Here is a 24,439-nt window from a genome sequence, read left to right on the forward strand (position 1 = left end):
AAAAAAAAAAAAGGAGAAAGAACATCTGTAAGCAATGTGACAGAATGAGAACCTCAAGGGGCCCTGTCAAGGCCTGTAGGCTACATCTGACAGGATGAACTTGGAGAGAAACACATGTAAGCCTGCATTTAAATTTGTAAAAATCCAAACAACAGGGAAGAAGTGCTGCATTTTCACATGTGCTACATATGTTAAACTACCCAACAAACCAACACCCATCTCCAAGCCTCTTTCCAGATTTGTTGATGTTCGCTATCAAGGAAGAGAAGGATGATGAGATTTCTCAGACTTGTGACTTCCCCATGTTTGTTTTGACACCTGCCTCCCAACTGTCATTAGCAATAAAAACATTAAAATAGCAAAAGACTCCAAATAAGAGAAGAACTGCGAGGCGGCCTTCCACTTCAGTCTTGTTGGAAAGGAAACCGAAGAAACAAAGAGGGTGGCTGCCTTAAGATGGAAAAAGAAGAAAAGGGAGCCAGTGTGGTACGCTTCCAAAATCTGCACAGATCAAAGCCTTCCTGAAATATCAGTCAAATTAATCACTGTGTTCTCTGGAAAGAAAACAGCTACGATGGAAATGCTGGAAGCTGAAGCAGTGAAGGCTAAGGGAATTTGTCGGTAGGCGGGGGTCCAGATTTGCACAACTTGATTTGGCACTAGTTTTAGAATCGGGAGGAAAAAAAAAGGATCCTGAAGGGGATTTGTAAGAAACACCATTTTTTGATTACTCTCAATAGACAAGTACTGTTTCAAAAAAAGAAGTTTGCTTTAAAAAAAATCAACAAAGCATATAATGCATCTATTGTATGACAAGTGAAGCACTATAGGAACATAAATAAGAGGATGACGGTCTTAGCCACTAAAGAGAGCTATAAATTATTACTGTTGTTTTGGGACCATTTAAGAAATATTTGAAGGCTGGGTGTGGTGGCTCATACCTGTAATCCCAGCACTTTGGGAAGACGAGGTGGGTGAATCACTTGAGGTCAGGAGTTTGAGACCAGCCTGGCCAACGTGGTGAAACCCCGTCTCTACTAAAAATACAAAAATTAGCCCGGCATGTTGGTGCACGCCTGTAATCCCAGCTACTCGGGAGGCTGAGGCAGGAGGATTGCTTGAACCTGGGAGGCAGAGGTTGCAGTGAGCTGAGATGGTGCCACTGCACTCCAGCCTGGGAGACAGAGCAAGACTCCATCTCAAAAAAAAAAAAGTATTTTAAACACAGCACTTTATTTCTTGATATATTTCAATCACCAGAAGTTACAATTACTGACTTAAACGCTACACAGATCTGCCCCCAAAAAGTGAGTCCAGAGAATCAAATTCCTCTCAGTGTGGATCTGTTCACTCTGTTCTCTGAACTTGGAAAACACTGTAGTGCAATTCTATGAAATGATCCCCAAGTCAAATAGAAGCCACATAAAAGATGATTTGGTCACTTTGATTTCATTTTAAGGTAAAGGAGGATACAAAGTTCACTACTTGGAACTCATCGATTAAGAAGGCAATATGACATTTTCATGCTAGTTTGTGTAATAATTTTACTGCATAAGAAATTACAGAGATTGCATAAATCATCAGGTCAACAGCATACAGAGAAGAACAAAACAAAACATTGTTTGGATCAAATAAAAAACAGCAGGAACAACTCAATTCTTAAAAATACCACAAATTCCCCGAATGTAGCTCCATTTGAGAGAAAATTTTGCATTTTCTGGATAGAGTAATGTCTGTAGTTTCATTAAGCAAAATGGAAAACGGCTTTTCAGTTAAAAACACTAAAAAGCAACTTACACAGATGTGTTGCCCTCTTCACCTTGGATGTAACAAAAATAAAGATGTGAGGCTGCCTGCTCTTGCCTAAAGCATGGCTTGAACTTTCAATTGATAGTAATCGTTTATGTAAAATATTACATTACATAACCTCCTATGTATTGAAATTGTACAAGTCAGAGCATCAAAAACTGCAAGAGTCAATTTCCTCCTATGGGGAAAAGCATGTAGATATACTATGTTAAAACTTCCATTCCTCATTCGATTATCTGCCCTATTCAAAACATAAAAAGACAAATAAATATTTCCTTACAAAGTTCACAGTATATTGTTTTAAAAAAAGAGATAAAAAAATCTTAATTTGCTTTGTCATTAAATAAAAATGCTAATATATAGACATGTTCAATATTTATACAAATTGTAGGGGTCAGTCTATCCTTTCTTGGTCATAATTGAAGTTTAATAGTGCTAGTCCATATACGACAAGGCTCAGATCCCAAATGTAAGTTCAATTCTACTAAAAGTTGCTCAAGATAATTTTTTCTCTTTTTCTGTTTAATTAAAAAAGACAATTTTGGAATTTTAGAATTACATTTGAGTTGTCTGAAAAAATACGATTTCAATGAAAAATCATATGAAGCATTCAAGAGTATATTGCTGGTGCTATAATCTTTTTGCATGTCTTTGTTTTCATAGAAAAAAATCAGTAAAATAACATGGCTAAGACTTTTAAATGGTTAAATGTAACCACATACTATTGATGATACGCCTCATGCACACACACACTCAAACTCAAAACACGAAGGAAAAAGGATCAGACGTCTTTCTTTTGCATTAGTTCTAGCTTTCTTCTTAGCAGACCATAATTCTCCTTAGTTCCTGATGCCGTGGGGTCAAGCTGCAAGGAGATTTCATAGTGTTTCTTGGCCAAGTCTAGATGTCCCCAGCGATGATAAAGCACAGCTGAAATAGCAGGAGATAAATTTCACTGGGAATGCTTCTGAGTAACGTGCCGTATTCCTACCCTCTTGGACAAAGAAATATTACAGATCCTATGCAAACAATTTTCAAAAGTCAATTGTATGAAACAATATTGTTTGTACTGAAAACTTTATTTATTGTAATCACACTCCCTGATGATTATCCATTTACTGCCAGTTACTCCTAGGGCTCTTCATGGCACTAGATAAGATACATCTGCCTATAGTAACATTATTACATAAAGAAGTAAAAAGAAGAGTACATGCAATGTCTTAGTGCTGCCATGAAATTTCCAGGAAGCAAGGCTGGGTATGGGAGGTGGGGGTGATGGATGCTAGGCACTGCCTAGAGCCCTGACTATGCAGTAATTCAGCTGTTTATTTTAAAAAGATATTTTCCTACACCATTTGGGGAAGTAATAGCTTGCTTGGGTCCATTTGGAAATAAGGCCTCTGATATCAAGAGCTGACCCAAAAATGATAGTTACAGTAAACTTAATCATTAGGATGATTAGCCTCTGATCATGACAGTGATTTTGTTAGTAAAATTAACTTTCTATATGGGCAGAGGAGAACCTGTGGACGCTTTTTGGCTTTTGTGAAGACAAGCTTCAGAGTTGGTAGAGAAGAGCTTTGGTGCAAAAACATTTCTGTGAGCATTCTAAACATCAACATGCTATGCTCTAAACATCTTAACTATGGAGACGTACAAATGCAAGAAATGAATTCTAGGGAATAAATGATTATAAATGCATTTTAGCCAAGGCATAAGAGGATATAAAGCAGAAGACCAGGCTGGAAGGGGAAGGTCTACTCTGTAAGAAGGAAGGAAAAGGAGGTAAGTTCAATGGCAAGCTTCCAAAGTACCTATGATTAATTTACTAGGAGAACTCTTCACAACCGTAGCCTCATTCTCTTGATCCAATCTCACCCTTCTCAGCTTAACACAAAGAAGGACAATCTGAGTTTCATCATGAGAAGATGATAAACAGAGTGGGCAAACTTTGGGGCTGTTCTGGTCATGCAGTTAAGATTTGTAAGTGTGGCTATCACTTTGCTATCTTTTTAATGCAGTAACAGAACCACATTTTAAAGCCAGGCTAGCTTTGAAAAAACTACTCTCCCAACATTAATTTTATAGACATGCACCAACTTCATTAAAGTAACAGAATTTCAACACGATTCAAGTTGAACATTTTTCTTACCCAAATTACCATGGTAACTTGCAGCATTTGGATTTGCTTTAATTGCCTTGAGGAATAAAGCTTCAGATTCCTAAAAAATGAGAAACATAAAGAGGAAGATATTTATTGTACATGAAGCAAAAGCAGTTCCCAGTTTTATCGCCTATGGTTTTCAAACTTTTAACCTCCTCCTTTTGTATCACTGCGTTCCTCTAGAAACACTCAAAAGGCCCAGCAGGGCCACGCTCTGCCAGAGAGAGGCTGATAAGGGGCAGCGGGAGGGAGTGGTGGCCGCAGAGAGGGGATGAACATGTTCGTGAGTGCCACCACCTGCCTCCCTGCAGTGGTCGGACTTCTGTAACGTTATGCAAGTCGCCCAGGTCAGGGTGCGTGATGGTGACAGGAAGCCCAGGGAACAGGAGAGGGCTGAGCCATGGAGCACACCCATGCCAATGCCATTTCTAGTGCTCTTGGGGTAGGAGTTGAGCCCCATTTCCTCTCCCCAAAGAACCTACAACACTCTGGGCCGCCCAGAAGCAGCCCCATCCATCTGGAAAGAATGAGCAGAAAAGAGGAAGGAATGGCCACCTGTCAATGACATTGTCACAGTACTGGACATGACCATCACCAAATGCCCCCGACGGGTGTGAAATGATTCTTGTAGAGCCTTGCATTTCTTCCAAGTCATACTCACTTCCAACCTGGCCACTAAGAGACAGGGCAAAGTGTCTTCCTACCCTGATCACTGCTAAAAACTGCTGGCTGGCTGGTCCCTTCTACCAGAATGCTGAGAAATAAAGATGCCTAACCTGTTTTTATTGCATGTGCCCTGGAGGCACTGTTCACTCCATCCACCTTCACATTCCTTAAGGGGAGCATGCTTTCATCAGTATCACGTGCTGGGTGGGCATGGTGGCTCATGCCTGTAATCCCAACACTTTGGGAGGCCAAGGTGGGCAGATCACTTGAAGTCAGGAGTTTGAGACCAGCCTGGCCAACATGGTGAAAACCCGTCTCTACTAAAAATACAAAAATTAGCTGGGTGTGGTGCTGTGTGCCTGTAATCCCAGGTACTCGGGAGGCTGAGGCAGAAGAATTGCTCCAACCCAAGAGGTGGAGGTTGCGGTGAGCCGAGACTGCGTCACTGCACTCCAGTCTGGGCAAGAGAGCAAGACTCTGTCTCAAAAAAAAAAAAAAAAAAAAAAAAATCAGTATCACACACTGAGCTTAACCAACCAAATCTGTTGGTGTGGGGATAGTTTTTGTGCCTTCTACCTGGGTCATACATGAATTTTTTTCCAGGTGGGCTTCCCACACCTGGGACTGTGCATTTTATGATGTGCAAGACCACCAGTTCCTTTGCCCTGTATGGCATGTGGTACCCCTGAGAAATTGGCTGGGAATGTGGGGGACCATCTCCAAAACCATGACCTTTCGGACAGAGCTGGCAGAGAAACATTTATATTTTAGAAATGTCATCCAAGAGGGACTTAAGAAAGACATCAGGACAACATATGGGATGTCAGTTCAAAGTCAGTGTAGTGTCTGCATTCCAGGTTTCAGGGGCTGAAACTCCTTCCAAGAGGGTCAAGACTCCGGCCATATCAGGAAGGCTGCAGAAAAAAAGTCAAATGGGTTGTGTAGTTTTGCAGTGGTTTCTGAGTCTCTGGGCTGTTTCTGATGATTTTCAAACATTTCCATTTAAAACCTAAAACTTGAGACATAGGAAGGCCAGGGAATCACATCTACTTAAAAATGCTTCCCAACCTGTAAATGAAGTAGTGTTAACTAGAGAGAAATGGCTTACGGATACAAAGTTAGGAGTTTTCTAGTGTTGCTAAATTCATTTATTCATTCAACTAAGTTCTCAGATGCTTGTGAGGACGAACATCATTCAGGACACTGAGGAGTCAGCAATTTGGGGGACACAGTGGTGCTGATGACAGGGAAGGGCTCAGATCTGACACCTTGTTAGAGGGCCACTGCTCTCAGCAGGGCTGGACCCAAACTCTGCAGGGTGAGGAGGACGCTGGTGTGAAGGAACAGGGATGAGGAATAACAGGCAGAGAGCACTGGGCCAGCAGGACAAGGGAGGAAAAATGAGTCAAGATTTCCAAGCCAGGGCAACAAAAACACTACAGCATGTGGACAAAAGAAGGGGTGTCAGGAGGAAGAGATGGTTTGAGAGGAGGTGCGGGTGGGTCGGCCTGGCTCTATCCAAGTCACGGAGGCGGCCCCTGGGCCTGTACCTGGGCCTGGGAATGGGGTTGGAGGGGCCTCTTTAGAACGCAGCATCTGTGAGTATTCAAAGCCCATGAAATGTTCATCTATTAAATCAGCCTTCTAATGGCCTCATTCAGGAAAGCAGTGAACTGTTTATAAATTTATCTTCTCTGGAGGTCTCTGGATGATTAAAGACCCAGGCAATGAGCCGATTTAATGCCAATGAACCAATAAACTCACATTTAGAGTTGGGGATATTTTTTTCTCAACAGAAAGGAGAAAAATAAGGTATTATGTTCTGAAGCATATTAGACAAAATGTATTTAACAAAGGTGTAGGACTGAGAAAGCCTTGCAATTATGTCTCTAGGTAGGAACAAGCGCTAGTCTCTATGTCTAGGCGAGGAAGCCTGGGTGGGTGGAGGTCATTTCAGCCACAGCAGCCACCCAAGGGTGCTCTGGGGCACAGGGGCCACTGTGCCTCTGCTAGAATAGGAAGGGTAACATGGGTGATCTGATGTGAAGTTGAAACCGTGAATCACACAGGAAGAGAGTTATTCTCTATTCTGCCTCCTTCCGATTGCATCGGGGCTGAAGTCTGCACTTGCTGGTGTGCAGGCCCCACTCTCTAACACACCGGCCAATCTCTCCTTGAAGCTAAGAGAGCTTAGAGCCTTGGCCAGCAATAGTATCTAGCTGGGATTTAGTATGATTATTTCACTTTCAGTTACCCTGTATTTATAGTAATGATGCGTTGTTTCTCCTTTAAATATATTTGTGTTAAAAATCTATTTAAATAAAAATGTCAAGTAAATAAGGTAACATCTAGATGTGGCAAAAAAAATATCATAAAGGTGTGACATAAATGTCTGGAACTTAGGAAACTGACTCTATCAACATAACCTGCACTTAAGCTACAGGGCCACTGGAATTAGCACTACAGAAAAAGAAATCAGCAAGGGAAGCAATGATTTAAGCACTGAAAAACATTACTTTTGCATTTTTACTTTACCACATTAGTTTGAAACTGGAAATTAAATGGCAAGAAGTAATATAAATTTTAATACATTTTAATGATCCCTAGAGATTCACTGAATGATTGAATGCTCACTAAAATATATATATATATATATAAAACATATACACACACATATATATACATATACACATTAACCATTTGATAATTGCAAATTATTTTGTTGTGCATTTTTTTGTATCACCTTGTCAAGAGGTTGGGCAGATCACTATCTCCATTTTATAGATGAATAAACTGAGGCCCAGAGAGGCTAAGTGACTGCTGTTAGGTTTTAAGAAGGGCTGCTCAGATAGGATAAAAAGGTGCTTAGAGCCACGCAGATATAATGAGAACACTCACTCTGCACATCAACATCTCAAAATAGGTTCTGGAAGCCTGAACATTTCAGGGCCAAATGAGAGATGCATTCGATCACTTTACAACTACTTAACTGGGTGCTTCGTAACTGCCCGACAGCAATGGAGATACAAAACCGGGACCAAAGCCTCCGCTCCAACCTCAAGAAGCCTCCAGGCTCTCTGAGGAGATTTACCAAGTGCATGATAAAACGCAAGTGCTTGGGTAAAAAGTGAGTTGTCAGGCAGCAGACACCTGCCCTGCCATCAAGATAGCTGGGCTGGAGGGTCTGTTCACCCAGTCCTGCAACTCACCACATCCCCTCTTCTCTGGAACATCCTGCCCAGTGCTCTGCGAGGAAATAGGCCCTTTCATCACATCCTGAAACAAGCAGTGCCAGGGATGCAGCTGACCATTAGCAACTGGTATCATTTTTGCATTACAAGAGGAAAATCTAAACAGTTGCTTAAAATTCAAACCCTAAAAAAACACATGGGATGCTTGCTTGGTGGCTGATGCTGTGGCTCAGGAAGTCACATCATGTCCCCCCACTGAGTAGCTCTTGAAGATCTCATCGTGAGTTCTGTGTTTCAGATTTCACCTTCTGTTTCCTTATGTTAGGCCCAGTGCTTTGGCCTTGATAATTAAAATGCAAAATGTGTAGAGAAAGAGGAAGCTGATTTCTCCATTCTGCTTTACAGAGTATTTTCTACTTTATTTGGGGGTGGGGGAGGAAGAACAACATGAACTGGAAGCCAAACGAACTCTGGGTTCTGTCCCCTTAATAGAAATCCCAGCAGTTTACAGACTGTGGGATGATAGAAAAATCAATACAATGATTATATAAGCCAAATCTTCAAGAAGACTCGCTGTAGCTGGGTCACTGGAGGAGAACTGAGACTTGGGACCTGTCCCAGGCTGACAGATGGCTGGAAAGGTCATTAAAGGGAAACCTGTAAACCTCACCTCCTTCCCCTGCTACACAAGTAGATTCATAAAAAATAAAACTAAACCTTCTTCAAAAAGCTATTTCTGGAGCAAAATCAAGAAATTTAAAAAATGTATAGTGAAGTTATTCAACTCCCCAACATTATAAAACCAGAGATATACATGAAATTATCTTACCATTGTTATCGAAAATTATACTGATAATGACATGAAATAAACAGAAAAAGAGAAGTAAATAACACTAGACAGATATTAGCTAGTTGCTGCCTTTAGGTCTTATACATAGGCTGAGTGATTAAAATAAGATATAGCCCGATTCTGAAATAAAGTATTTCTCTTAAGAAACGACTAAGGCACTGCTTCTGTGATATCTGTGTTTAACACCCAGGATGCCAGCTAAAAATGCATATTCCAGCTGGGCACGGTGGGTCATACCTATAATCTCAGCACTCTGGGAGGCCGAGGCAGGTGGATCACAAGGTCAGGAGATTGAGACCATCCTGGCTAACACGGTGAAACCCTGTCTCTACTAAAAATACAAAACATTAGCTGGGGTGGTCGTGGGTGCCTGTAGTCCCAGCTACTCGGGAGGCTGAGGCAGGAGAATGGCATGAACCCGGGAGGCGGAGCTTGCAGTGAGCCGAGATGGCACCACGGCACTCCAGCCTGGGCGACAGAGCGAGACTCGGTCTCAAAAAACAAACAAACAAACAAACAAACAAAAAGTGCATATTCCCTGACCTGACCTAACCCATGAAGCCAATCCCTTCTGGGGAGAATCTGGGCATCTCTGCTTTAACAAGCTCCCTCAGTGATTCTGATAGACAAAATTAAAGTTTACAACCAGTCCCCTTCAACACACAGGGAGTTATGCATAGCCTATTCCTGCTCCACCCTGGCTGCCAACTGGAGCAAAGATTTAGTATCTTGTGGTTTTTGTTGGTCAGAAAACTCTGGGCCTTGCTGGTGGCCTATGTAACTCAGATAAAGAAAAACCTGGAAGCAGCAAGAACCAGTTATGCATCCTCCATGGGCTGGTTATTCTTTTGTGCAGAAGATGGAACCTGCAGATAAAACCTAGAGCTCCAGCCCATGTGCAAGTGACAGAGTCAAACCCTGTTGTGCCAGGGAGGGGCCGGGGCAGGGGCACCTCTGGGGATGCACTGTGGCTGCCCCGAGTCCTCCTCCTGCACCAGCCTGCCCGGCCTCTGAGGCCAACCATTCCCACAACTCCCTGCCTGCTCCCACCCCTTCCTTGGGCGTCTCTTCCTCTCTCCACATGTGAACAATGGTGGTTAATTCTGATGAGAAAGGACGCTGGGTTTGGCCCCACATCACTGTCTTTGAAGCAACTTTTCCAGGAAACAAACTGGCCAAGCCACATTGGTGGACCACTGCCACTGTTTTGGCCTGGTTCCTAATTTAACTGGGCAGAAGGAACACTTACGTCTTCTGTCAGATGCTGGCATTAACTGCGAGAACTCACAGCCTGCGGTTTACGCACCTTGTATTTCTGGGATTTCCCCAGCACGTTTGCCAATGAGAACATGAGAGAGTGATCATTAGGTATTAATTCCAGTGCCTCTCTTCCAACTGCTTCAGCTTGGGCTAAATTACCTGGGAGTGAAAAATGGAAAAATAAAAGACATGTTAATGTTGTACTCTCATTTTAGCTACTCTCTATAACTGACACGGTTTATGTGCACAGCACATGACAATTATGAATCAACTAAGAAAATCTGTGCAGATCATGTAACACACACACACACACACACACACACACACAGGCATACATACACGAACTTATCAGTGGCAAAGCTACTGCAACTCAGCACATTTCTGACACAACACATAAACAGCTTTTGATTAACTTCTGTATAACCATCTAAAACCTAGTTTTAATTTTTCCCCGGATACCAGTTATATCCAAACAAATCTGCAAAATAAGTGGATGACAGTAACACTTTCATAACTGAGAATTTATCACACTGAAGTATACATTCTGTATTTTCCCTAGAAACAAGCATATATCTCTGCTCTACACCATGATCAAATTAACACCATTATTAACATATTTTTATTGACACCTAACTGTACATATTGATGAGGTGCATGTGATATTTTGATATATGCATACAATGTGTAGTGACCAAATTAGGGTATTTAAGACAACCATCACCTCAAATATTGATCATTTCTTTATGTTACGAACATTTCAAATCTTCTAGCTCTTGGGAAATATATCATAAAGTGTTAACTACAGTCACCCTACTGTGCAATGGAACACTAGAACTGACTCCTTCTATCTGTGTTTGTACCCATTAACCTATCTTTATCCCCGCCCCCTTCCCAGCCCCTAGTAACTACTGTTCTGCTCTCTAGCTCCACGAGGTCCATTTTTTCAGATCCCCCATGAGCGAGAGCATGTGGTATTTGCCTTTTTGTGCCTAACACCATCATTTCTTAAGAGACGTTTAGATTTTTAAAGTGAAGGAGGCAGAGTAACTCCTAATTGATTGAATCTGGTCTGCTCAGGGATAGGAAACCAGATCTTCAAGTCGATTAGCATCATATAAAAAGTAAGAATCCATGGCTCTAAGTGTAGACTGAGGGGGCTCCTTTGAGTGAAGTCCCTGAACTTGGGGTATGGACCTAGCACTATCCATGTCATTAGCCCCAAGGCCATTCTTGCTCACTTCTGAGTGCTCCCAACATCCTAGAGGATGGCCAATGGTGGATAACAGGCTTCAGAAGAAACAAGATACTGTCACACCCCTCCCCCATGACTCAACACCAGTTCTAGGTGAAGTGTGATTTTCCCAGACATTCACATTCCAGTATGTCTAAAGAAATTCCTTCCTTCCCTCCCTTCCCTCCCTCACTCCTTCCCTCCCTCCCTCCCTCCCTCCCTCCCTCCCTTCCTTCCTTCCTCCCTCCCTCCCTCCCCCTCTCCCCCCTCCCCGCCCCCGCCCTTTTTTTTTGAGATGGTGTTTTGCTCTTGTTGCCCAGGCTGGAGTGCAATGGCACGATCTTGGCTCAGTGCAACCTCCACCTCCTGGGTTCAAGCGATTCTCCTGCCTCAGCCTCCTGAGTAGCTGGCATTACAGGCATGCGCCACCACACCCGGCTAATTTTGTATTTTTAGTAGAGACAGGGTTTCTCCATGTTGGTCAGGCTGGTCTCAAACTCCCGACCTCAGATGATCTGCCCACCTTGGCCTCCCAAAGCGCTGGGATTACAGGTGTGAGCAACCGTGCCCGGCCTAGAAATTCCATTTTCTAGAAGAATAGACATTTTTGTAATAGAAAATAATTAACTTCATATTAATTTTTTTTAAACTCAGTAGGAAAAAAGCACAATAATCTCTATTTCCTAAGTCTTCGGTGGCATTTTACTGTGGAGCCATTTCCTGTGATTTGTTCCATCCACCTTTCTGTACCTGTGTTGTCGAGGAGTATAATCATGTTGTTCCAGGCCAGGCTGTGCTCTGGTTTCAGCACCGTGGCATTTCTCCACGCATTCAAGGCATCCACGTGGCGATTGAGATCTGCATACTGAAAATAAAACACACCAAAAAATCAGTATTCCAAGTTTCCTGTTTCCTCTTTCCAAGACATTATTAAAAAAAAAAAAAAAGAAAGAAAAAGCCCAACAAACAACAATAAAAAACCAAAACCTAACTTTAATTATGGAGCTTCTAGTTTTTCGTATCAACTCATTTAATCCTCAAAACAATACCAATGAAGTAAATACTATTGTTATCCCCATTTTACAGAGGAAGCAACTAAGGCACGGGGAAATGAACTTGCCCAAAGTTATAGACTAGAAATAGTAAAGCAGGAATAAGAACAAGGTCCGAACCTGTAATGTCCTATTTCCTGTTATTTAGTGATTTTAGGAATCAAATCATATTTCAGATGGCTGAAATACTGAAGAAAGCCTCATCATTAGTCTTTTTCACTAAAGGCTTCATAAGTTCATTGTTGATAAAGTATTACTTGGAATAGTAAACAAAGTATTTCTCATGATCAAAGGCTATGTGTCCAATTCATCTTGTGAAGGGCAGTCTCGGGGCCTCTTCCTGCCTGTGTCTAAAGTAAATATAAAAACAGGAGCACATCAGACATACTTTGTAAACTCCTTGGAAAAGTCTCCTATGGTAAGGTAAAACCTCTTGGCAATTTCGAGTTTGTTTGCTTCATTTAGGAAGGAGAAAAATACCTGTTGCTTTCTTATTTTTTATAATTTCAACTTTTATTATTATTTTTATATTTGAGATAGAGTCTCGCACTGTTGCCCGGGCTGAAGTGCAATGGTGCAATCTTGGCTCACTGCAACCTCCACCTCCCGGGTTCATGTGATTCTCCTGCCTCAGCGTTCTGAGTAGCTAGGATTACAGGTGCCCACCACCACGCCTGGCAAATTTTTTCTATTTTGAGTAGGGACGGGGTTTCACTATATTGGCCAGACTGGTCTTGAACTCCTGACCTTGTGATCTGCCTGCCTCAGCCTCCCAAAGTGCTGGGATTACAGGTGGGAGCCACCGCACCAGGTGTATGTATGTATTTAGAAAGAGTCTCGCTCTGTTGCCCAGGCTGGAGTGCAGTGGCATGATCTTGGCTCACTGCAACCTCTGCTCACTGCAACCTCTGCCTCCCAAGTTCAAACAATTCTCATGCCTCAGCCTCCTGAGCAGCTGGGATCACAGACGTGTGTCACCACACCTGGCAGATTTTTGTATTTTCAGTAGAGATGGGGTTTCACGATGCTGCCCAGGCTGGTCTCAAATTCCTGGCCTCAAATGATCTGCCCACCTTGGCCTCCCACAGTGCTAGGATTAGAGGCATGGGCCACCGTGCTCGGCCTTCAACTTTAATTTTAGATTCAGAATGTACATGTGCAGGTTTGTTACATGGGTAAATTGTGTGATGCTGAGGTTTGTGATAGGAATGATCCTGTCATCCAGGTAGTGAGCACAGTACCCGATAGTTAGTGTTTCAACCCTTGTTTGCCTCCCTGCCTCCCCTCTCTACTAGACTCAAGTGTCTGTGGTTGCCATCTTTATGTATTAGTGCTCACTTATGAGAACATGCGACATTTGGTTTTCTGTTCCTGTACTTACTTCCTTAGGATAGTGGCCTCCAGTGGCATCCATGTTGCTGCAAAGGACATGAATTTTTTTTGTGTGTGTGATTGTGTGGTATTCCATGGTGTATATGTACCACATTTTCTTTTTCCAGTCTACAGTGGATGGCACCTAGGTTGATTCAATGTCTTTGCTATTGTGAATAGTGCTTGATGAACATATGAATGCATGTTTTTGGGTTTTTTTTGAGATGCAGTCTTGCTCTGTCACCCAGGTTGGAGTGCAGTGGCACGATCTCGGCTCACTGCACCCTCCACCTCCCAGGTTCAAGCAATTCTCTGCCTCTGCCTCCCAAGTAGCTGGGATTACAGGCGCCCGCCACCATGCCCGGCTAATTTTTGTATTTTTAGTAGAGATGGGCTTTCACCATCTTGGCCAGGCTGGTCTTGAACTCCTGACCTTGTGATCCACCTGCCTTGGGCTCCCAAAGTGCTGGGATTACAGGTGTGAGCCACTGTGCCTGGCTGCATGTGTTTTTTTGGTGGAATGATTTCTTTTGGGTATATAACCAGTCATGAGATTGCTGGGTCAAATGGCAGTTCTAAGTTCTTTGAGAAATCTCTAAACTGCTTTTCACAGTGGATGAACTAATTTATATACAGTGTCTAAGCATTCCTTTTTCTCCCACAGCCTTGCCAGTGACTGTTTTTTCACTTTTTGATAATAGCCACTCTGACTGGTGTGAGATGGTTTCTCAATTGTGGTTTTGATTTGCATTTCTCTAATGATTAGTGATGATGAGCATTTTCTCATATGTTTGTTAGCTGCTTGTATGTCTTCTTTTGAGAAGTGTCTGGTCATGCCTTTTGCCCACTTTTTAATGGGGCTGTTTTTTTGCTTGTTGATTTGTTACTTATAGATCTTAATATTAGACCTTTGTTGGATGAATAGTTTATGAATATTTTCTCCCATTCTGTAGGTCGTCTGCTTACTGTCTTGATAGTTTCTACTGCTGTGCAGAAACCCTTTAGTTTAATTAGGTCCCACTTGCCCATTTTTGTTTTTGTTGCAATTGCTTTTGAGCACTTCGTCATCAATTCTTTCCCAGGGCTGATGTCTAGAATAGTGTTTCCTAGGTTTTCTTCTAGGATTCTTTTTTTTTGTTTGTTTTTTTAAAGACAGGGTCTTACTCTGTCGTCCAGGTGGAAGCGCAGTGGTGTGATGTGGTGTGACCAGTGGCTCACTACAGCCTTGACCTCCTGGGATCAAGCGATCCTCCCACCTTGGTCTCCCAGGTAGCTGAGACTACAGGCATATACCACCACGCCCAGCTAATTTTTTTCGATTTTTTGTAGAGATGAAGCTTTGCCATGTTGCCCAGGCTGGTTTCAAACTCCTGGGCTCAAGCCATTCGCCTGCCTTGGCTCCCAAAGTGCTGGGAATACCGGTGTGAGCCACTGAGCTCAGCCTCTTCTAGGATTCTTGTAGTTTGAGGTCTTGCATTAAAATTTTTAATCTATCTTGAGTTAATTTTTGTGTTAGGTAGGGGTCTTTTTGTGAAAGGACTCTTTTGCATATGGCTAGCCAGCTATCCCAGCACGATTTATTGCCTAGGGAGCCCTTTCCCCATTGCTTTAAAAAAAAAATTGGTTAAATTAGTTGAAGACCACATGGCTGTAGATGTATGGCTTTATTTCTGGGTTCTCTATTCTGTTCCAGTCATCTGTGTGTCTGTTTTTGCACCAGTACCATACTGTTTTGGTTACTGTAGCCTTATAGTATAGTTTGAAGTCAGGTAATGTGATGCCTCTGGCTTTGTTCTTTATGCTTAGGATTGCTTTGGCTATTCAGGTTCTTTTTTGGTTCAATATGAATTTAAGAATAGCTTTTTCTAATTCTGTGAAAAATGACATTGGCAGTTTGATAGGAACAGTGTTGAATCTGTAGATTGCTTTGGGCAGTATGGCCATTTTAACAATATTGATTCTTCCAATCCATGGTCAGGGAATGTTTTCCCACTCGTTTGTGTCACCTCTGATTTCTTTCAGCAGTGTTTTGTAGTTCTCCTTGTAGAGATCCTTCATCTCCTTGATTAGCTGAATTCCCAGGTATTTTATCCTTTTTATGGCTCTTGTAAATGGGATTGCATTCTTGATTTGGCTCTCAGCTTGAATGTTATTGGCATACAGATATGTTTCTTACTTTTGTACACTGACTTTGTATCCTGAAACTTTACCGAAGTTGTTTATGAGTTCCAGGAGCCTTCTGGTAAAGTCTGCAGGGTTTTCTAGGTATAGAATCACACCATCCATGAAGAGAGATAGCTTGACTTCTTCTTTTCCTATTTACATGCCTTTTATTTATTTTTCTTGCCCGATTGCTCTGGCTAGGCCTTCCAGTACCATGTTGAATAAGAGTGGTGAGAGTGGGCATCCTTGCCTGGTTCCATTTCTCAAGGGGAATGCTTCCAGATTTTTGTTGCTTCTTTGAGAGGGAATGTTAACATTGGCAACAGAATATAAAATGGCTAGCTCTCAATTTGCATAGTTAATAAAAGCACACACACACACACAGAATGATGGATTTTTTTAGCAGGTGACCCTGTTGCCTTATTATCTCAGTTCAAATGCACATTTTATTTGAGTGTACTTGATCCCTTTAACTCTGCAAAAAGTACAAATAATCACAATTTATCAGAGTTTAAGGCTGTTTCCTTACTTACTGGCAAGTCTGTCTTTTCTTTAGACAACAAAAATATTTTGACTTGTCCTATGCTACACAGCAAATAGATAGCATATTATGCAAGAAAAAGAAAGCTTTAATGAATTATGGAAACATTTATGAACATCCATTTGCTAAAGATGTTGTGGGAATTTCTCATGAGACTCAGAAACTCAAGTTACAATATTTTTACCCTTTAATGAGGAAATGAGAGAAAAAGTTCAGAAAATTAAATTAATGGGATGCTTAATTATTCTAACACTTAATTATCTCTATTTGATGTTCCAGTGATTCCTCAGATCAATTCACTCCACCAAGTGATACACATTTGAGTCACTTGGACAAAATCCATGGCGACATTTGAACACACCCAGAACAACCAACATAACTTCCTTTATCCAACATGACAAAATTCTTCACTACTTTATTGTTACTACTACAATTATTATTACCATTTATCGAAGAATAGACTGAATCAGATAAAATTTAGTTTCATTTTGTCCCAAATTCTACTCATCTTATAGCATCTACACGAAGGGAACAAACTTTCAGGGAAGCAGAAAAAGTGGTGATTTAACCAGAACTGCTCATCCAGGAAGTGGACGGGTAACATCAGTCACCCAGCAGTCCTACGATCACCCTTCTGTACTCTGCTCTGAGAAGCGGGGCTGGGAGTCTGCAACTACATTTCCCAGGCTTCTTCACCCTTTTGTTCTGTTCTGTCACCAGGCACTGGATGGTGGGGAGAGGGGAGCAGTCCTTTCCTCTCACTCTCACTCTCTCCTTCCTTCCCCTGGCGGTATCTCTGAAGTGACTATGTCCCCTCCTCTACCATCCCAGGGTGGCCTCCCAGGGTGGAAGCAGTGGTCCATCTCCCATGATCACAGCTCTTGAGGCTGTGGTAGCTCCAGAGATTGTAGCCTCTTGTGAGTTTTTAAATCCTGGTAGTGCCACTTCCTCCTGTCTGTTCCCCCAAAACCTATAGGATTCCCTTTAACCTCTGAGTTCATGTTACCATCCCATTTTTGCTCATCCAGCCTTCCAATGACAGTCTAACCAATTCCTTATATTAAGTCTTCTCTATCTAAAACACTTAGAATGGTTTCTGTTTTCCTGGACACATCCAGTCCTTCCATCATGCATTGTCTTCGGCAATCCCTCTAGCCATTATTACTTAGAATATAACTTTCTAATAATTGCACTCTTCCTGATTTCCTGTTCTACAAGAGAACTGCCTTATATTCTCTCCATATTGGGGTCTAGAAATCAAAACAAATCTCTGTCTCCTGTTACTAGAGAGTGATTTCTTAAAACAAACAAACAAACAAAAAACTTTCTTAAGCTATTAAGTTCTTATTTGCCAATATATAAATGGGTTGGTTGAGTTGTTAAAGATTAAGCTCTTAATGCTTTTAAGCTGTCAAACAGGAAAAAGCTGGATAATTAAACCACAAGGGAGAGCAAAAGCCTTAAATAAGCAGGAACAGTTGGAGGAAAGGAATACAGAAAGACCATTTCACAGTAGCGTAATTAGTAAACAATATAAACAAAAAGCAGTACAAGGTCTCAATCTGTTCAATGCTACAGATGATCTTCCAAGTGAAAGTGTAATGAATCCCAAGGACTACAGCACATGATAAAAGCTGGTACTTTATATTCTATGTTCCTCCATTTGGACATCACTCTTACTTAAGGAGCATTTATTATAAATCCCCTATTTTCCAAATCCCAAGGAACGGCAGTGACGGGCAGCTACTAGGAGAGGGGAGAAGACTAAGCTGTAGAGCCTAGAGGATAACCTGGGAGGCTGTGGGCAGACCCACTCACTTTGTGAGCAATAAAGTAACAGAAGAGCAATCTCCAGAAAACGAAAAAAAGGGATGAAAGAAGAATTCTTTTTTTTTTTTGAGACGGAGTCTTGCTCTGTCACCCAGGCTGGAGCGCAGTGGCGCCATCTCGGCTCACTGCAGGCTCCGCCTCCCGGGTTCACGCCATTCTCCTGCCTCAGCCTCCTGAGTAGCTGGGACTACAGGCACTCGCCACCACGCCTGGCTAATTTTTTGTATTTTTAGTAGAGATGGGGTTTCACCGTGTTAGCCAGGATGGTCTCGATCTCCTGACCTTGTGATCCACCCGCCTCGGCTTCCCAAAATGCTGGGATTACAGGCGTGAGCCACCGCGCCCGACTGAAAGAAGAATTCTTATGAATACCAAGTCTCATATTTAGTCACTGAGTACCAGTTTAACAGACACAGTGAACAGAAACAGTAATCCCTACACCCATATATTCATAACCACCCAAATGCATGAATTCAGGTAAGACCTCATGTGCTCCCATCCTCCACCCCACCCCTATTCTCACTTCACTAACTTTGTGAGGATCGCCCCTGCTTTGTATGTGATTGAATTTTGAAGTCACCACTCGTAACATTATGTTGAGGTTTCACAGCCTCCCCTTCCCCCTGGGAACAAACAGCCAATCATTATAATAATTTCAGCTCTCCTGGAATCTTCAGGTCTCACAGAGAAAGCGGTTTCAACATCAAAGCAGGTAACTAGGTCATAAAGCACAGAATTTTAAAATGTAAAAGAACAAAAATGCACGCAAGGTCAGTGGTTCTGGAGAAAGTTAATGTGAGACAAAGGAATATCTTGCCATTAATCTTCCTTGTTCAAGCATCATGCCATTCCACGGGTTCAGCCACATTCCTGCCACCCTTGCCTCTGTGCCCAGAAAGAAATAATTCCTCCTTTCCACACTGGAGTCAGCACATAGAGGTGGTATGTTCCTGTGGCATATCATAACTGAAACATGTTTTGCATTTTTTGAGTAATAAAAATGCAATGATATGGTCTGGCTGTGTCCCCACCCAAATCTCATTTTGAATTGTAGCTCCCATCATTCCCATGTGTTGTGGGAGGGACCTGGTGAAAAATAACTGAATCATGGGGGTGGTTCCCCCATACTGCTCTCGTGGTATGACTACGTCTCATGAGATCTGATGGTTTTATAAGGGGAAACCTCCTTTGCTTGGCTCTTATTCTCTTGTCTGCTGCCACGTAAGATGTACCTTTCACCTTCCGCCCTGATTGTGAGGCCTCCCTAGCCACATGGAACTATGAGTCCATTAAACCTTTCTCTTTATAAATTACCCAGTGTCGGGTATATCTTTATCAGCATTATGAAAACGGACTAACACATGCAACCACTTCACTTTAATATTTCTAACACAAGCATTACTCGTCCACATAAAGGGACTTCTGCAGAGCGGGGAGGTCACATTTTACCATTAGTTAGCCAGACGTTCCTGCTATCTTGTTTTCTCCATTCATAAGATTCTATCTCCACAACTCACAAAATCATGGCTACCCATTCCAGAAACAAAGACAGTAAGACCAAAGACATTCACATTATGGTAAAAACCAAAGCCTGGTTTTCCAATAAATGTAAAGCAGTCAGTGTTTTCTAGGATTGTTCCCCACAAACCATGGCTTCTGCTCTGACGTGATTACCCTGTCATCCAAGGTCAGACAGAGCTGCTTCCCAGGTGCAGGGCCAACGACAGGGTACTGGAATCACTTGGGTGTTTCATTATTGTTATTTTACTTAATTTTTTTGAGGCAGAATCTCGCTTTGTTGCCCAGGCTGGAGTGCAGTGCCGCAATCTTGGCTCACTGCAACCTCTGCTTCCCAGGTTCAAGTGATTCTCCTGCCTCAGCCTCCCAAGTAGCTGGGATTACAGGCACGTACCACTATTTCTGGCTATTTTTTGTGTTTTTAGTAGAGACGTGGTTTCGCCATGTTGGCCAGGCTGGTCTTGAACTCCTGACCTCGAGTGATCTGCCCGCCTTGGCCTCCCAAAGTGCCGGGATTACAGGTGTAAGCCATTGTGCCCAGTTTATTATTGTTATTTTAAAACAGATTCTCTATAGAGCCTTTGATTCTCTAAATGTGAGATGGGGTGGGACAGTCTGGATGCATGTCAGTTTTGGAAACTACTAGTTGGGTTTTTTGTTTTTGTTTTTGTTTTGCAGAGGGAGAAGGAGCCAATGCAACAGCTGGTCTTTATCGGAAAGATGAAACTTTATAGCACATTTTGAGTAACTTGGTGCAGGCGCTCAATGCACCAGCTGATGGGCACCAGCTTGGAATGGGCTCCACAGCTGCGGCATTGCTGGGTCTTGCCTTTGTGCAGCCAAGACCAGATGACAGCACTGTTTTCCTCTTCACAGATGCACCCACTGTTCTCTTGTTGGTGATGCAGGGAACTAAATTAGGGTCTTCCTTGGTGCCTAAAGCTGTCTTTGGGGGTAGTACATTGTACGGGTCCAGTCTCTTCCTTGCAGTCATCATGACCTCCATCTCTAGGCCAGTCATCTACTTGTTATCAGTAGAAACACCACCTCCAGGCCGGGCATGGTGGCTCACGCCTGTAATCCCAGCACTTTGGGAGGCTGAGGCGGGTGGATCACGAGGTCAGGAGATCTAGACCATCCTGGCTAACACGGTGAAACCCCATCTCTACTAAAAATACAAAACATTAGCCGGGCGTGGTGGTGGGTGCCTGTAGTCCAAGCTACTCCGGAGGCTGAGGCAGGAGAATGGCGTGAACCCGGGGGGCGGAGCTTGCAGTGAGCCGAGATCCCGCTGAGCCGAAATCCCGCCACTGCACTCCAGCCTGGGTGACAAGAGTGAGACTCTGTCTCAAAAATAAAAATAAAATAAAAAATAAAAAAAGAAAGAAACACCACCTCCAGAAGCCATGGCATGCACCGCGGCCATGCCATTGGGACCGCCAGCCCTCACGGCCTGCACAGTCAAGAGCTCCAGCTCCATGAAGTAACCTTGAAAGCCATCATGCCTGTGACAAGCAGCTAAGGGAACTACTACCAGTTTTGACAACATAAGAACTCTTTAAAGCGAAACTCTGTTTCCAAAAACAAAACAAAACAAAACAAACAAACAAAAAACAAAACCAAGAAGCTTCAGGCCTTTAAAACGAGGGTAAGCAGGCATCTCTTTAGAACACGAGGATGCTTTCCTACCTGTAAGGCTAAGCTGGATAAAATCTGGAAATCTACATATAAACTTCTGTTAAAGTCACATCACTATGGATGTATTACAGTTTGGTTAGAATGAACAAAAATTTTTTAAATTAACAATGTTTATTGAATACATCTAAATATATTAGGAACATATGTATTTGTTTTCTTGAAACCAAATTAAATGGTTGATTATAGGGAGAATACAACCATTCGTGTTTAAAGAATTTTGCTATGTGTGTGTCTCATTTTATTTTTGTCAAGAAAATCAAGAGCAATCAGATCTTCATAAACATCCTGTCAATAACCAAAAATATAAAGCTACTACAGAACACATTATTTTCTATTTCCATCATATAATGTCAAAGCCCTTTCAAATAAATCCTGTGCCCTCCAAAGCTGCCTTTTTTGGGGGAAATGCTCCCTGCAGATGAAGAGCTCTGCTCCTTTGAAGAATGAGAACAAGGGAGCTCAGAAATCATACTACGGATGTGTTTCTTTAATCCCTGTTCTTATTCAATTCTTGTTTTAAAAACAGAGAAACTGATGTTTATCGGGAAGTTACCCGTTGGAGCACTGTTTTACAGGGCGGATGGGATTTTAACATGTTAAACTGGACTAATTCACACTGTACTGCTCTCTAATGAGAGCTTTAAAAAATTACTCAAAAGGAAATCAAATAGCTACCTTCAAATGAGATACAAACATGTGAAAGAACTTTATAAAATGTATGGGCTAGGTGGGTGTCACTATGTCATTTTATTATAAATAAGAAAAATAACCCATATTTCCTTCCACAGGCAAAGGGCACCCCAAGCTTACCAGACGCCCGAGGTTGTAGTAACAATCTGGGTATTTCCTTCTGTGTTTAATTGCCGTCCGGTAACTTTGCTCTGCTGCTTCAAACCGTTTCAGGCTGTTCTGCACTATGCCTAGATTCATCCATGCAGCAGCAAAGTCTGGCCTAGAGGAGCAGTTTTAACAAAGATAAACAAGAAGATGAAAGGCTTAGATGCCGGAATGCAGGAGCTCCTTTGTCACTAGCATAATTATAAAAACGATGCTTACTGTATTTGAACAGCCAAAGACAGCAGCTCCTCAGCTTCCTGTAGCTCATTCCTTTCTTTTAAGATATTTCCAAGATTATTCATGGCATGAACATACTTGGGATTTAATCTGGAAGTTGAGAAAAAACCAAGCTGACCATTAAATGCTCTGGAATCGGCAAAGATATTGTAAAGTTGGGGTCTTTAAAGGAACAAGTGATTCATACTAGAAAGTGAAAATGATCTGTGTACATAATTCTTCTGTAAGACATACTCGCCATACCTTACAGCTTCCCGGTAGTATCTGATGGCAGCTGTCTGGTTGCCTTTATCAGCCAGGTTTTTGCCAATGTTGTAGTGAACCTGCAGACAGAGAATAATTGGGCCATCAGCAGATAGACTTCTTGTTCAGAGCCTGGACCCCATCATATCTTCTAACTGAAGACAAAAGGTAAAGATTTGAGGAAAAAAAATCACCCACCAGAACTTTAGCTAAAACCCTACAGGGGTTAGGAGTTGCTTGTGCTTTAATCTCTAACCCTGTAAGAGGATGAGAAGAAAGAGGGTACAGGCATGGTACATCTCTAAAACACAACAGAAAGGAAATAACTAAAGACCTCACCAGAGAAAACCAGAAAACTACAAAGCTGGGCTTTTTAAAATTTTACTTTTGATTTTTAGAGATGGGGTCTTGCTATGTTGCCCAGGCTGGAGTGCAGTTATATTCACAGGTGCCGTTATAGCGTGCTGCAGCCTTGAACTCCTGGGATTCAGTGATTCTCTTGCCTCAGCCTCTCAAGTAGCTGGGACTACAGGTATACACCACCACACCTGGCTTGTTTTTATCATCAAAACCTCAAATTTCCCTCACCTACACACTCCACTAGAGTTGAAATAACAAACTGCAGTCACATGTGGACATGAGTAGAACAAAGCATGATTCTGTCCACCCATTTAAGCAAATATGGCCCTTTCTTGGATGGCACCTTTCTTCTAGAGCTAGTATCACAAGCATTTTACTCTGTATCTGTAATAAGCAGAATGTTTATGGACTCCCAAAATTCAGATGTTGAAATCCTGACTCCTAATGTGACGGTATTGGGAAGTAGGGCCTTTGGGAAGTGACTGGGTCATGAGGGTGGAGGCCCATGAATGGATCAGTGCCTTCATCAAAGAGGCCCTGGAGAGCTCCCATGCCCCCTTTCCACCACATGAGGACACAGTGAGAAGATGACCGTCTGTGAACCAGGAGGCAGGCCCTCACCACACAACCAACCTGCCTGCACCTTGATGGTGGGCTTTCCAGCCTCTGGCACTGTGAGAAGTGAGTGTCTGCCACCCTGTCTCTGGTATTATTCTCAAAGGGTCTGAGCAAGGGCCTCAGTGTGACTGGAGCACAGAGAGCAGGGATGCAGGTTGGAGAGCCCGGGAGGAGCAGCTGCACTCGCAGGGAACCCTGAGCAAGGGCAGGCTAGGATCAGTCGTTGCCCTCAGAGCCACGAGGCCGGCGCGGGGCGGGGTCTGTGAGTGTGTGAGTACCCAGGGTTGCAGCAATAAAGCACCACAAACTGAGGGGCTTAACACAACACACTTCTCTTACAGTCCTGGAGGCTGAGATCATGGTGTGGGCAGGGCTGGTCCCATCACCGGCTGAGGGAAGAGACTGCTCCCTGCCTCTCTCCTGTCTCACGGTGCTTGCCCATAATCTCCAGCTTGCAGATGCCTCGCTCCCACCTCTGCCTCTGGCTTCATGACCATCTCACCTCGTCTGTCTCCCTGCCTCTTCTCTTGTCTTAAAAGGACACCAGTCACACTGCATTAAGGGCCCACCATCCTCCTGTATGACCTCATCTTAACTGACATCTTAATTACATCTACAACAACCCTATTCCCCAAAAAGGTTATACATTATACTCCCAGGTCCTAGGGGTTATGATTTGAGCGTAGCTTTTGGGAGGCACAATTCAACCCATAGCAGGAAGTCAGGGGTGGGAGGGTGGCAGAGGTCATCACCATGTTTATGTTCATATGAAACAAATCCCGTGGTGGGAAAGAGATGTA

At 42.7% G+C, this 24,439-nt stretch overlaps 1 protein-coding gene across 6 annotated transcripts in view; it reads right to left on the reverse strand.

The window, feature by feature from the left end:
- Positions 1-2,113: 2,113 nt before the first annotated feature.
- Positions 2,114-24,439, reverse strand: part of TMTC4 (transmembrane O-mannosyltransferase targeting cadherins 4) — a 69,425-nt gene continuing 47,099 nt past the window's right edge. For 5 of the 6 annotated variants that reach the window (XM_032151230.2, XM_032151227.2, XM_058438037.1 and 2 more), the window contains exons 12-18: positions 22,662-22,741; positions 22,401-22,508; positions 22,155-22,296; positions 11,922-12,036; positions 9,987-10,099; positions 3,962-4,031; positions 2,114-2,739 (exon numbers count right to left, since the gene is read on the reverse strand). In XM_032151230.2, coding sequence (XP_032007121.1) covers positions 2,591-2,739; positions 3,962-4,031; positions 9,987-10,099; positions 11,922-12,036; positions 22,155-22,296; positions 22,401-22,508; positions 22,662-22,741 — 777 coding nt within the window. In that variant the 3' untranslated portion in view covers positions 2,114-2,590. Of the gene's footprint in view, positions 2,740-3,961; positions 4,032-9,986; positions 10,100-11,921; positions 12,037-12,323; positions 12,574-22,154; positions 22,297-22,400; positions 22,509-22,661; positions 22,742-24,439 lie in introns of those variants that run through there. The other variant, XM_058438038.1, reaches the window with a different exon arrangement.

This window comes from Hylobates moloch, unplaced genomic scaffold (assembly GCF_009828535.3).
Source record: "Hylobates moloch isolate HMO894 unplaced genomic scaffold, HMol_V3 SCAFFOLD_4, whole genome shotgun sequence".
Taxonomy (NCBI): Eukaryota; Metazoa; Chordata; class Mammalia; order Primates; family Hylobatidae; genus Hylobates; species Hylobates moloch.